This window comes from Cebus imitator, unplaced genomic scaffold (assembly GCF_001604975.1).
Source record: "Cebus imitator isolate Cc_AM_T3 unplaced genomic scaffold, Cebus_imitator-1.0 Scaffold364, whole genome shotgun sequence".
In the NCBI taxonomy this organism is placed as follows: Eukaryota; Metazoa; Chordata; class Mammalia; order Primates; family Cebidae; genus Cebus; species Cebus imitator.
Genome location: NW_016107679.1, coordinates 1,229,370 through 1,243,722, shown reverse-complemented (window position 1 = coordinate 1,243,722; position 14,353 = coordinate 1,229,370). Strand labels below are relative to the sequence as shown.

Here is a 14,353-nt window from a genome sequence, read left to right as displayed (position 1 = left end):
CCAGGCTAGAGTGTAGTGGCATGGGCATAACTCACTGCAGCTTCAACCTCCAGGGCTCAAATTATCCCCCGGCCTCAACCTTCTAAGTAGCTGGGACTATGGGCACGTTCTGCCATGCCCAGCTAATTTTCAAAAAATTTTTTGTAGAGACGAGGTCTCACTTTGTTGCTTAGGCTGTTCGCAAACTCCTGAGCTCAAGTGATGGCATGAGCCACCGTTCCTGGCCATTGTAATTGCATCTCTTCTATGAAGAGTCAGAGAGAGATACCACAGATACTTCAGTGGGAGTGTGTAGTGTTCTTCCATCTCAGGGCTTTGGCATCTAGAACCACCGCTGAAAGGCTTCCCCAGGAAGACAGTGGACAATAAAATCTTCTTACAGTTGTTTCTGCAGCCATTGGTCTCTGGAGTCGTTTCCTCAGTTGGTCATTTTGTATTATGTTTTGCCTCAGGAAGGTGCTGCTTCTTCTCAGATAAGAGCTCTTCCAGTATCACAGGAAGGCAAGCTGGTGGGCACAGCCTTTTCCTCTGTTGAACAGCAAGCTGATCTTTATAGGATGACCTCACATTCAGTAGTTTACTCTCCATGTGTTGAATTCTCTGCTTACGTTTTCCCTTTCTGTGCAGCTGATTGCTCCCATCTTGCTGTTTCTCCTCATGTTTTTCCAGGTTTCCCTCTGATCCTAAGTCCATTTAGGGCCTCAGTTTTCTGCCTCTAGGTTCATGTTCCAGGTAAACGTGGGCTGTCTGCAGTGAACCAGTTATGTTCCTGTTTCTTAATTTCTTCCAGTTCATGTATACCTGATAATTCATTATTCAACTTGTGTTGAAAAGGTCTGTATCTTTTCCAGCAATTGTTAAAATGTTTGCCCTGGAGACAGGCATACTCCAGCTTGTCTGATTTTCATCCTCTTATTATGATGCTCTTCTAACTCTCCGTTGTCTATTTCACTGCATATGTGCGTTTTCATAATTGATTGCGTAAAAGAATTACTCATAACTCCAGTTTCACTCTCTTTGTAAGCGTGCGCTTCTCCCTGTTTTGTCAGGAGATGAGTGGTGTCTTTTGAGTTGCTCCTTTTGCGCTGTATGTCTTTGACCCCCGCCTTCTGTTGTAGCAACTGTTCCACGTTCTTCTCACTCTTGCTCTTCTCCCTTGGCATTGTGGGGGTTCACTTTTAGTTATGCATCATTGATGGGGCATGACTTTTTTTTAATCTCTGAAAGTATGTTAATGAATTTTTTTTTTTTTTGAGCTGGAGCCTGGATCTGTCTCCAGGCTGGAGTGCATGGTGCAATCTCGGCTCACTGCAATCTCCGCCTCCTGGGTTCAAGTGATTCTCCGTCCTCAGCTTCCCGAGTAGCTGGGCTTATAGGCGCTCACCACCATGCCCAGCTACTTTTTGTATTTTTAGTAGAGATGGGGTTTCACCATGTTGGTCAATATGGTCTCCATCTCTCAACCTTGTGATCCACCTGCCTTGGCCTCTCAAAGTGCTGGGATTACAGGTATGAGTCACTGTGCCTGGCCAATGAATTCTTTTTAAAATAAATTTTTCTATAGGGAATTTCTCAGCTTATTCTGGCTCAGCAGGCACCCCATTCTAAAACAAAACCAGAAAAACAGGGTGTGGTCGCTCACGCCTGTAATCTCGACATCTTGGGAGGCCAAGGCAGGAGGATTGCTTGAGTCCAGGAGTTCAAATCCAGCAAGGGCAACATAGTGAGACTGCTGTCTCTACAAAAAATACAAAAATTAGCCAGGTGTTATGGTGCACACCTGTAGTCCCAGCCGCTCAGGAGGTGAGGTGGTAAGACCCAATACCATAAAAACCCTAGAAGAAAATCTAGGCAAAAGCATTCAGGACATAGGCGTAGGCAAGGACTTCATGACCAAAACACCAAAAGCACTGGCAACAAAAGCCAAAATAGACAAATGGGACCTAATCAAACTCCACAGCTTCTGCACAGCAAAAGAAACAGTCATTAGAGTGAATCGGCAACCAACAGAATGGGGCAGTGAGCTGAGATTGCCATTGCACTCCAGTCCAGACAACAGAGTAAGACTCTGTCTCAAAAACAAAACAAAACAAAAGAATGTTTTTATTATACCTAAAAGAAATTCTATTCCTGTGAAGTAATCACTCCTCATCCCTCTCCCCTTCCTATAGCCCCTGGCAATTACTATTCTACTTTGTGTCTCCCTGGATTTGCCTATTCTGAATATTTCAAATAAATGGGATCATACAATATGTGACCTTTTGTACCCAGCTTCTTTGCACAAGGTTTTCAAGGTTCATCCATACTGTAGGATGAATATGTGCTTAATTCTTTTCCATGGCTGAGTAATATCCCATTGTTTGGACATACCACATTTTGTTTATCAATTCATCAATAGGTAAACATTTGGGGTGTTTTAAATAAGGCTGCTCTGAACATTTCTGTGTAAATTTTTGTGTGAATGTAGTGTTTTCAGTTCTCTTAGATATATTCCTAGCAATAGAATTGCTGGGTCATATGATAATTCTACGTTTAACTTTTTTGAGGAACTTAAAAACATTTTCCAAAGTGGCTGATTATTTTACTTTTCTGCCAGCAGCATATGAATATCCTAATTTCTTCTTTTTCACCAATGCTTGTTATTGCCTATCTTTTGGTTATGGCCATCCTGTTGGATGTGAAGTGATAATCTCACTGTGGTTTTGATTTGCATTTCCCTAATAACTAATGATTTTCAGCATTCATTAGCTTTTGATGCTTTTAAGTACCTTAATTGTATTGTTATTATTTAATTATTTTAGAGACAGGGTCTTGCTATGTTCCCCTTGCGGGTCTTGAGCTCCTGGGCTAAAGCAATCCTCTTACTTTAGCCTCCTAAAGTGTTGGGATTACAAGTGTGACACCAGCCCATTAAGTTTGTCCGAATTACGAAAGAAATTATCATTTTTTATTATTTTATTAATTTTTTATACTGGTCTCTATTTTAGTTTCTTGGTTCTTCTTTCGATATTCTAATGCTCTTTGAAGCTTTAAAAAGTGGTTTTATGCTTCTCATCAATTTGTTGTTCAGCCACGTGATATAGTCTCCTGATTGTGGAAGGAGTCATCTCTGGATTAAAAAGGGAAATGAACCAATCTCTACAATGTGGTGGTGGAGGCTTCTGGGGCATTCCGTGAATGTCAGGCCTGTGTTTCTGTTCCCCAGCTACACAGTCATGAGCATTTGGGCACAGTGTGTTACACATTCTTTACTTCTCCCTTGCCTTCTCCACAGCTGTGAAGTGCTATAGAGTTTCTGTATTTATTTCTGAATGTCATAAGGGGTCAACAAGAGTGTTTACACTTTGTCTAGGACTTTTCGTACAAGAATGTCTATTTCTGTGTTTTCTGATGTCTCTTTCTCCTCATTTACTTCATTGTCTGTTGACTTCACCTTCTGGCGTCTTTGGAAACTGTTTCTTATTTTGCATTGGCTTCGTAGAGATTTCCTCTAGTAGTCTAGCAGAAAAAAGATGTACCTAACAAAATGGACCCAGTATGGAACATCATTCAGCAGTTTTTATTTTTTTTATTGCATTTTAGGCTTTGGGGTACATGTGAAGAACATGCAAGATTGTTGCATAGGTACACACATGGCAATGTGATTTGCTGCCTTCCTCCCCTTCAGTTATATCTGGCATTTATCCCCATGCTATCGTTCCCCAACTCCCCATCCCCCACTGTCCCTCCCCTATTTCCCCCCAACAGACCCCAGTGTGTGATGCTACCCTCCCTGTGTCCATGCGTTCTCATTGTTCGACACCTGCCTATAAGTGAGAACATGCGGTGTTTGATTTTCTGCTCTTGTGTCAGTTTGCTGAGAATGATGGTTTCCAGGTTCATGCATGTCCCTACAAAGGATATGAACTCATCGTTTTTGATGGCTGCATAATATTCCATGGTGTATATGTGTCACATTTTCCCTGTCCAGTCTATCATCGATGGACATTTGTGTTGGTTCCAGGTCTTTGCTATCGTGAACAGTGCTGCAATGAACATTCGTGTGCATGTGTCCTTATAGTAGAAAAATTTATAATCCTTTGGATATATACCCAGTAATGGGATTGCTGGGTCAAATGGAATTTCTATTTCTAGGTCCTTGAGGAATCACCACACTGTCTTCCACAATGGTTGAACTAATTTACACTCTCACCAACAGTGTAAAAGTGTTCCTATTTCTCCACATCCTCTCTAGCATCTGTTGTCTCCAGATTTTTTAATGATCGCCATTCTACAGTGAGATGGTATCTCAATGTAGTTTTGATTTGCATTTCTCTAATGACCAGTGATGATGAGCATTTTTCCATATGTTTGTTGGCCTCATATATGTCTTCTTTTGTAAAGTGTCTGTTCATATCCTTTTGAATGGGCTTTTTTTTTTTTTTTCTTGTAAATCTGTTTTAGTTCTTTGTAGACTCTGGATATCAGCCCTTTGTCAGGTGAGTAGACTGCAAAAATTTTTTCCCATTCTGTTGGTTGCTGATTCACTCTAATGACTGTTTCTTTTGCCATGCAGAAGCTGTGGAGTTTGATTAGGTCCCGTTTGTCTATTTTGGCTTTTGTTGCCAGTGCTTTTGGTGTTTTGGTCATGAAGTCCTTGCCTGCGCCTATGTCCTGAATGCTTTTGCCTAGATTTTCTTCTAGAGTTTTTATGGTGTTGGGTCTTATGTTTAAGTCTTTAATCCATCTGGAGTTAATTTTAGTGTAAGGTGTCAGGAAGGGGTCTAGTTTCTGCTTTCTGCACATGGCTAGCCAGTTTTCTCAACACCATTTATTAAACAGGGACTCCTTTCTCCATTGCTTGTTTTTGTCAGGTTTGTCAAAGATCGGATTGTTGTAGATGTGTTGTGTTGCCTCCGAGGCCTCTGTTCTGTTCCATTGGTCTATATCTCTGTTTTGATACCAGTACGATGCTGTGTTGATTACTGTAGCCTTGCAGTATAGTTTGAAGTCCGGTAGTGGGATACCTCCCACTTTGTTCTTTTTGCTTAGAATTGACTTGGCTATGCGGGCTCTCTTTTGGTTCCATATGAAGTTTAAGGTGGTTTATCTCCAGTTCTGTGAAGAAGGTCATTGGTAGCTTGTTGTGGATAGCATTGAATCTGTAAATTACTTTGGGCAGTATGGCCATTTTCACGAAATTGATTCTTCCTAACCATGAACACAGAATGTTTCTCCATCTGTTTGTGTCCTCTCTTATTTCATTGAGCAGTGGTTTGCAGTTCTCCTTGAGGAGGTCCTTTATGTTCCTCGTTAGTTGTATTCCTAGGTATTTTATTCTCTTTGTAGCAATTGTGAATGCAGTTCGTTCTTGATTTGGCTCTCTTTAAGTCGGTTATTGGTGTATAGGAATGCTTGTGACTTTTGCACATTGATTTTGTATCCTGAGACTTTGCTGAAGTTGCTTATCAGTTTCAGGAGATTTTGGGCTGAGACGATGGGGTCTTCTAGCTATACAATCATGTAGTCTGCAAATACAGACAATTTGACTTCCTCCTTTCCTATTTGAATACCCTTTATTTCTTTTTCTTGCCTGATTGCTCTGGCTAGAACTTCCAATGCTATATTGAATAGGAGTGGTGAGAGAGGATATCCTTGTCTAGTGCCAGATTTCAAAGGGAATGCTTCCAGCTTTGCCCATTCAGTATGATATTGGCTGTTGGTTTGTCATAAATAGATAGCTCTTATTATTTTGAGATACCTTCCATCAATATCTAGTTTATTGAGGGTTTTTAGCATAAAGGGCTGCTGAATTTTGTCAAAGGCCTTCTCTGCATCTATTGAGATAATCATGTGGTCTTTGTCTTTGGTTCTGTTTATGTGGTGAATTACGTTTATAGACTTGTGTATGTTCAACCAGCCTTGCATCCCCAGGATGAAGCCTACTTGATCATGGTGGATAAGCTTTTTGATGTGCTGTTGCAATCAATTTGCCAGTATTTTATTGAAGATTTTTTGCGTCTATGTTCATCATGGATATTGGCCTGAAGTTTTCTTTTTTTGCTGAGTCTGGGCCGGGTTTTGGTATCAGGATGATTTTGGTCTCATAAAATGATTTGGGGAAGGATTCCCTCTTTTTGTATTGTTTGGAATAGTTTCAGAAGGAATGGTACCAGCTCCTCTTTGTATGTCTGGTAGAGTTCGGCTGTGAACCCATCTGGACCTGGGCTTTTTTTGGGTGGCAGGCTTTTAATTGCTGCCTCAACTTCAGCCTTTGTTATTGGTCTATTCAGGGTTTCAACTTCCTCCTGGTTTAGGCTTGGGAGGAGGCAAGTGTCCAGGAATTTATCCATTTCTTCTAGGTTTACTGGTTTATGTGCATAGAGTTGTTTGTAATAATCTCTGATGATGGTTTGTATTTCTATGGAATCTGTGGTGATATCCCCTTTATCATTTTTTATTGCATCTATTTGATTATTCTCTCTTTTATTAATCTGGCTAGTGATCTATTTTGTTGATCTTTTCAAAAAACAAGCTCCTGGATTTATTGATTTTTTTGAAGGGTTTTTTGTGTCTCTATCTCCTTTAGTTCTGCTCTGATCTTAGTTATTTCTTGTTTTCTGCTAGGTTTTGAGTTTTTTTGATCTTGCTCCTCTAGCTCTTTCAATTTTGACAATAAGGCGTCGATTTTAGATCTCTCCTTGCTTCTCATGTGGGCACTTATTGCTATATATTTTCCTCTAGAGACAGCTTTAAATGAGTCACAGAGATTCTGGTATGTTGTGTCTTCATTCTCGTTGGTTTCTAAGAACATCTTTATTTCTGCCTTCATTTCATTGTTTATCCAGTCAACATTCAAGAGCCAGTTGTTCAGTTTCCATGAAGCTGTGCAGTTCTGAGTTAGTTTCTGAATTCTGAGTTCTAACTTGATTGCACTGTGGTCTGAGAGACTGTTTGTTATGATTTCCGTTCTTTTGTATTTGTTGAGGATTGACTTACTTCCTATTATGTGATCAGTTTTAGAGTAGGTGTGATGTGGTGCTGAGAAGAATGTATATTCTGTGGATTTGGGGTGGAGAGTTCTATAAATGTCTATTAGGTTTGCTTGGTCCAGGTCTGAGTTCAAATCCTGGATATCCTTGTTAATTTTCTGTCTCGTTGATCTGTCTAATATTGACAATGGGGTGTTAAAGTCTCCCACTATTATTGTGTGGAAGTCTAAATCTTTGTAAGTCATTAAGAACTTGCCTTATGTATCTGGGTGCTCCACTGTTGGGTGCGTATATATTTAGGATCGTTAGCTCTTCTTGTTGCATTGATCCTTTTACCATTATGTAATGTCCTTCTTTATCTCTTTTGATTTTCATTAGTTTAAAGTCTATCTTATCAGAGACGAGATTTGCAACTCCTGCTTTTTTGTGCTCTCCATTTGCTTGTTAAATCTTCCTCCATTCCTTTATTTTGAGCCTTTGTGTATCCTTGCATGTGAGATGGGTTTCCTGGATACAGCATACTGATATGTTTTGGCTTTTTATCCAATTTGCCAGTCTGTGTCTTTTGGTTGGGGCATTTAGCCCATTTACATTTAGGGTTAATATTGTTATGTGTGAATTTGATCCTACCATTTTGATGCTAGCTGGCTGTTCTGCCTGTTAGTTGATGCAGTTTCTTCATTGTGTTGATGCTCTTTACCATTTGGTATGTTTTTGGAGTGGCTGATACTGGTTGTTCCTTTCTATGTTTAGTGCCTCTTTCAGGAGCTCTTATAAAGCAGGCCTGGCGGTGATGAAATCTCTGAATAATTGCTTGTTCACACATTTTATTTTTCGTTCACTTATGAAGCTTGGTTTGGCTGGATATGAAATTCTGGGTTGAAAGTTCTTTTCTTTAAGGATGTTGAATATTGGCCCCCACTCTCTTCTGGCTTGTAGGGTTTCTGCTGAGAGATCTGCTGTGAGTCTAATGGGCTTCCCTTTGTGGGTAACCCTACCTTTCTCTCTGGCTGCCCTTAGTATTTTCTTCTTCATTTCAACCCTGGTGAGTCTGACGATTATGTGCCTTGCGGTCGCTCTTCTTGAGGAATATCTTTGTGGTGTTCTCTGTATTTCGTGGACTTGAATATTGGCCCGCCTTGCCAGGTTGGGGAAGTTTTCCTGGATAATATCCTGAAGAGTATTTTCCAGCTTGGATTCATTCTCTCTGTCACATTCAGGTATACCTATCAAACGAAGATTAGGTCTTTTCACATAATCCCATATTTCTTGAAGACTTTGTTCATTCCTTTTTACCCTTTTTTCTCTAATCTTGCCTTCTCATTTTATTTCACTGAGTTGACCTTTGACCTCTGATATCCTTTCTTCTGCTTTGTCAATTCGGCTGTTGAAACTTGTGTATGCTTCGCGAAGTTCTCATGTTGTATTTTTCAGCTCCATCAATTCAATTATATTCCTCTCTTAGTTGTTTATTCTCATTAGCATTTCTTCAAATCTTTTTTCAAGGTTCTTAGTATTCTCATTAGCATTTCTTCAAATCTTTTTTCAAGGTTCTTAGTTTATTTGCATTGGGTTACAACATGTTCTTTTAGCTCACAGAAGTTTCTTATTACCCACCTTCTGAAGCCTGATTCTGTGAATTCATCACACTCATTCTTCATCCAGCCTTGTTCCCTTGCTTTTGAGGAGTTGTGATCCCTTGTAGGAGGAGAGGCGTTCTGGTTTCGGGTGTTTTCATCCCTTTTGCTCTGGTTTCTTCTCATCTTTGTGGATTTATCCACCTGTTGTCTTTGTTGTTGTTGACTTTCAGATTGGGTCTCTGAGTGGTCATCCCGTTTGTTGATAATAAAATTATTTCTATCTGTTTCTTAGTTTTCCTTCTAATAGTCTGGTCCCTCTGCTGTAGGACTGCTGAGGTCCACTCCAGGCCCTGCTTGCCTGGGGATCACCTGCAGTGGCTGCAGGATAATAAGGGTTGCTCCCAGTTTCTTCTTCTGCTATCTTTGTCCCAGAAGGATACCCGCCAGATGTCAGTCTGTGCTCTCCTTTATGAAGTGACTCTTTGGATATACGGGGGTCAGGGAGCTGCTTGAGGACACAGTCTGTCCTTTATAGGAGCTCAAGTGCTGAGCTGTGAGCTCCGTTGTTCATTCAGAGCTGCTGGGCAGGTACGTTTAAGTCTGCTGCAGCAGAACTCATAAACCCCCCCTTTTTTCCCCCTAGGTGCTCTGTCCCAGGGATTTAAGGCTTTATTTATGAGTTTCTGTTGTGCTGCTGCCTTTTATCAAGGCTGCCCTGCCCAGCGAGGAGGCAGCCTAGTCACTGTCTGCCTGCAGAGGCTTTGCTGAGCTGCTGTGGGCTCTGCCCAGCTGCCATGTGAACTTCCCTGCAGTCCTGTTTATACGGGTGTAGTTAGAACTGTCTCGCCAACGGCGGGCTGCCTCAGCCATGGTGGGCTGCCTTGGCAATGGCGGGCTGCCTCAGCAATGGCAAACTATCTCCGTAGTGGTGGACTGCTTCAGTAATGGTGGACGCCCCTCCCACGCAGAGCTGGACCATCCTGGGTTCAGCTGTGCTTACTGTGAAACTCTGAATCCAGAGCATTTCTGATTGCTGTTTTTTTGTGGGGGTGGGACCAGCCAAGCCTGATCACCTGGCTCCCTGCCTCAGAGCCCCCCCACCCTTTTTTTTTCAGTTGAACGGTTGATTCTGTCTCCCAGGTGTTCCAGCTGCCTGTTGAAAAGGTGCTGAGATCTGTGTGATTTCCTGTGCGGTGAACCACTGTGCCAGCTGAAGCAGCTGCGCTGTGATTCGTGGCACTTTTTTGCCCCGGTATCTCCTGGCCTGGCTCCCTGTTTTAGTCCCCTTTTTAACAGATGAATGGGCGACTCTGTCTTCCATTCATCAACTAAAACAGCACCCGGACCCGTGTATTTTGTATGGAGAACCGCCACGGTGGGGTGTGGGCAAAACAGCCACCCAGTGAAAACAGCCATGCCAGCCAAAACAGCCGGGCTGCTGACGTGTGGGGCTCCTCCACCTGGGAATCTCCTGGTCTGTGGGCAATAAAAATCCATCTGGAAATGTGGCATCCAGTCACCCTGGGTGCTTTCGTTGGGGGCTGCAATCCTGAGCTGCTCCTAATCGGCAATCTTCCATTCAACTGTATTTTGCAGAGATAGGGTTTCACATTGTCAATTGGGCTGGAGTCCGTCCAGTGATGCAATTACAGGTGACTGTAACCTTGAAATCCTTGGTTCAAGTGATCCATCTCAGCTTCTGGAGTCACTGGGACTACAGTTGCACACCACCCTGCTCCCAGCTGAGTTGCACATTTCCATTTTGGCCAGTCCTTTGCCACAAATTCTACATTCAACCATGGTTGGCAGAAGTTCAGCTTCTAGTGTTTTATTTACGGTTTTAGGAGAATTTTATTCCTGAAGTCCTTGGATGTTTGAACATTCCTTGTTCCTTTTTATTCTTGAAGAACTGCCCAGTTGAGTGTAAAATTCTCAGATCTCGCTTTTTCTCCCTGAGGTCTTTATTGCTTCACTGATATTCCTTCTTAATGTCTGATGGTAGTCTGATCTTTGCCCTTAAGGGTGACATGCTTTTGTTGCATGGCTGAAGCCCTTTGTAATGGTCAAATGTGAAGATTTAGTATAGTAATAACTCCAGGGTGTCTTGGAGGCCATTTCCCTCTATATTGTCGGGCAGGTTATATACTAATTGTCCCCAACTATCAAAGAATGTAGGAAATCTGATCACCTTGTTTTGTCCCTGTCTTCAGTTCTGGCATCCCAAGTCAGGTAATTACTCCCTCCCACTAATTGTCCTTTATCATGTCATTCTTTAAATGATCCTTTAAATGTTCTTATCCTTTAGGCCCTCTTGGCGAATATGGCTGCCATGTTTGCAATCTACCATGGTTCCCGTGGGCTGGAGCATATTGCTAGGAGGGTACATAATGCCACTTTGATTTTGTCAGAAGGTGAGTTGGTAATCTATCTAAAATATTTGGGCGTAATAAAACTGATAAAGTAGAGTAAGTAAAATTGAAAACATTGTGTGTCCAATACTATTTGCAAAATTAGAAGTCAAATGAGAAACCAGGAAAGGTACTTTCAACATCTATGAGTATTTTGTAATTGTTGTTGTTGTTTCTTTCTTTCTTTCTTTTTTTTGAGATGGAGTGTTGCTCTGTCTCCCATGCTAGAGTGCAGTGGTGCGATTTCGGCCCACTGTAGCCTCCACCTCCCGGATTCAAGTGATTGTCCTGCCTTAGCCCTTAGGTAACTGGGATTAAGGTGCATGCTGCCATGTCCAGCTAATTTTTGGTAAAGACAGGGTTTTGCCGTGCTTTCCAGGCTGGTCTCGAACTTCTGACCTAAAGTGATCCACCCACTTTGGCCTCTCAAAGTGCTGGGTTTTCAGGTGTGAGCCACCATGGCTGGCCTAGACTGTTAGTAATTTTTTTCTCTTTTACTCCTGGTATGCTGTGATTTTATTTATTTATTTATTTTTGTGATAGAGTCTTGCTCTGTCGCCAGGCTGGAGTGCAGTGCCATGATCTCGGCTCACTGCAACCTCTGCCTTCTGGTTTCAAGCAATTCTCCTGCCTCAGCCTCCTGAGTGGTTGGGATTATAGGTGCCTGCCACCAAGCCTGGCTAATTTTTGTATTTTTAGTAGAGACAGGATTTCACCATGTTGGCCAGGCTGGTCTCAATCTCCTGACCTTGTTATCCACCCGCCTCGGCCTCCCAAAGTTCTGGGATTACAGGTGTGAGCCACACTGTGATATTTTTAATATGCAGAACTCTTACTCTCCCACCAGCCCCAAACATAAGAAAGATGAACTCCCCAATATAAAAATGGGCAAAGAACTTTAAATGTAATTTTAAAAGAAATAAGTATAGAAATAAAGGGCCAATAGACATATAAAAAATTTTAGCCTTGCTGTTAATAAAAAAAATATAAAATAAAGCAATAAAATAGTGTTTATCCTATTACATTGGCAATCAGAAGAATGCTGTTGTTTAGTGAGTTGGACATGGTGACTCGTGTCTGTAATCTCAGCTACTCTGGAGGCTGAGCCAGGAGGATTGCTTGAGGCCAGGAGTTCAAGACCAGCCTGGGCAAGTGAGACCTCACCTCTATAAAAAAATTAAAATAGGCCAGGCACGGCAGCTCATACTTGTAATCCCAGCACTTTGGGAAGCTAGGGCAGGTGGATCACAAGGTCAGGAGTTCAAGACCAGTCTGACCAATATGGTGAAACTACATCTCCACTTAAAATACAAAAATTAGCATGGTGGCACCTGCCTGCAGTCCCAGCTACTCTGGAGGCTGAGGCAGGAGAATCGCTTGAACTTAGGAGGCAGAGGTTGCGGTGAGCCAAGATCGCTCCACTGCACTCCATCCTGAGCAACAGACTGAGACTCTGTCTCCAAAAAAAAAAAAAAAAAAAAAAAAAGAGAGAGATTAAATCATGGTAAATCCATATGTTTGGCTATTATGTAGCCATTAAAAATGATTTAAGACAGTGATCTAGTGATCTATAGGAAAGCATAGATGAGGCCAGGTGTGGTAGTTCACACCTATAATCCCCTCATTTTGGGAGGCTTGGGAGGCTAGGTGGAAGGATTGCTTGAGTCCAGGAGTTCAAGGCCAACCTGAGCAACATGGCAAGATCCCGCTCTTCAAAAAATTTAAAAAATTAGTGGCCAGGTGTGGTGGCATGGGCCTGTGATCCCAGTTACTTGGGAGGCTGAGACAAGAGGATTTCTTGAGCCTGAGCCCAGGAATTTGAGAGTGCAATCAGCTATGATTATGCCCCTGCATTCCAGACTGGGTAACAGAGGGAGTCCCTATCTCTTAAAAAAAAAAAAAAAAGGTATAATGAAATATAAATATATCTGATAGTTCCTGCTCCCCAATTTCTTGAGATATAATATACCAAAATACAAGGAGTAATGTAATTTTTATGGAGATTTTCCTTATTCTTTTATATATATTTCATAATTTTCTATAGCATAATAATAAATATGTTTAGTTTTTTGTTTTTTTTTTTTTCAAAGCAATCACCAAAACAGTGCCTAGGACCAGCAAGAGTCTAGTAGAATTTATCTCTTTATTATTCTGTGACATGTCAAAGGCTCAGGAGCAGGTTTCGATATCAAAGATTGGGGGCTCTCCCATCTTGTCTAGGTCTCAAGCGAGCAGGGCATCAACTCCAGCATGACCTGTTCTTTGACACCTTGAAGATTCAGTGTGGCTGCTCAGTGAAGGAGGTGTTAGGCAGGGCTGCTCAGCGGCAGATCAATTTTCGGCTCTTTGAGGATGGCACAGTAAGTCAAATTTTCAGTATTTTCATCAGTTCTTCAAATTCTCACATCCTTTCTCATTAAAAGCTTTCCTCTTTGTTTTTAAAAATTCAAAAGAAAACTTTAGGCACAGTCTATTTTTTCATAAACCAGTTTTATTTACAATATGCAATACTCTGATCTTTTCAGTAAAGTATCATTCGCCCTTTGCTTTCTTTTAGACTTTGTGTTTTCATATGTGGGACAGAAATGCACATATTTTCCTTATAATACTCTCTTCACAGTATGACTGATGGTTTACGATAAAGGCTCTGATAACTGATAGGGTAGTGTAGGTTAAGGGAAGGAAAAGATAAGCATGTCTAGCTCTAACAGGAGCATCTTGCAGCCATGGAACGTTAGAGTTCACAGGTGGCTGGCTAAACTCCCAGCCCTGTGAAGCCTGGGACTGGTCCAGCCACCTTCCTCTAGGCATTAGCTTGGATATAATGGTACCCTGTTATTTTGGAATGATGGGATTTTGTTTAGCACCATCTCCCCTTTGACCTCTCTTGGGATTTCTCCACTGATCTTGCAATTTAGAGTTGATGTGTTCCATTTTGTTTTTGTTTCTGTAGCTTGGTATTTCTCTTGATGAAACAGTCAATGAAAAAGATCTGGACGACTTGTTGTGGATCTTTGGTTGTGAGTCATCTGCAGTAAGTAAAATAAAAACATGCATTCCTCGTCATGACTATTAGAGATGGTAGCAAAGGTAGCTTATCCTCTGAATGTGAGTGAGAAGGGACCCAAGTAGGACATTGGTAGCTTGCTGTTAAAATTATTCCACTGACTGTCCCTTGTTAGTCACTGCTAACAGCTGGAGGTCACTACTCTAGGGCTCCAGCCAGTATTATGCAGCTAGGGTAGTTGGAAAAATTGTTAATGGTGTTTAATTGAAACTGCCTCTAATACAAAGATTCAAGACGTTGGCATCTTGGTTATGTGATTCATTGGAAAATTATGATACTCATTTAATACATATCTATTGAGGAATCAATATGGGCCAGGTGCTATGC

At 41.6% G+C, this 14,353-nt stretch overlaps 1 protein-coding gene across 1 annotated transcript in view; it reads left to right on the top strand.

Annotated features, from left to right (window-relative positions):
- Positions 1 to 14,353, top strand: part of GLDC (glycine decarboxylase) — a 111,435-nt gene that overhangs the window by 47,316 nt on the left and 49,766 nt on the right. The window contains exons 9-11 of the mRNA XM_017506881.2: positions 10,857 to 10,962; positions 13,180 to 13,319; positions 13,913 to 13,993. Coding sequence (XP_017362370.1) covers positions 10,857 to 10,962; positions 13,180 to 13,319; positions 13,913 to 13,993 — 327 coding nt within the window. The remainder of the gene's footprint in view (positions 1 to 10,856; positions 10,963 to 13,179; positions 13,320 to 13,912; positions 13,994 to 14,353) is intronic.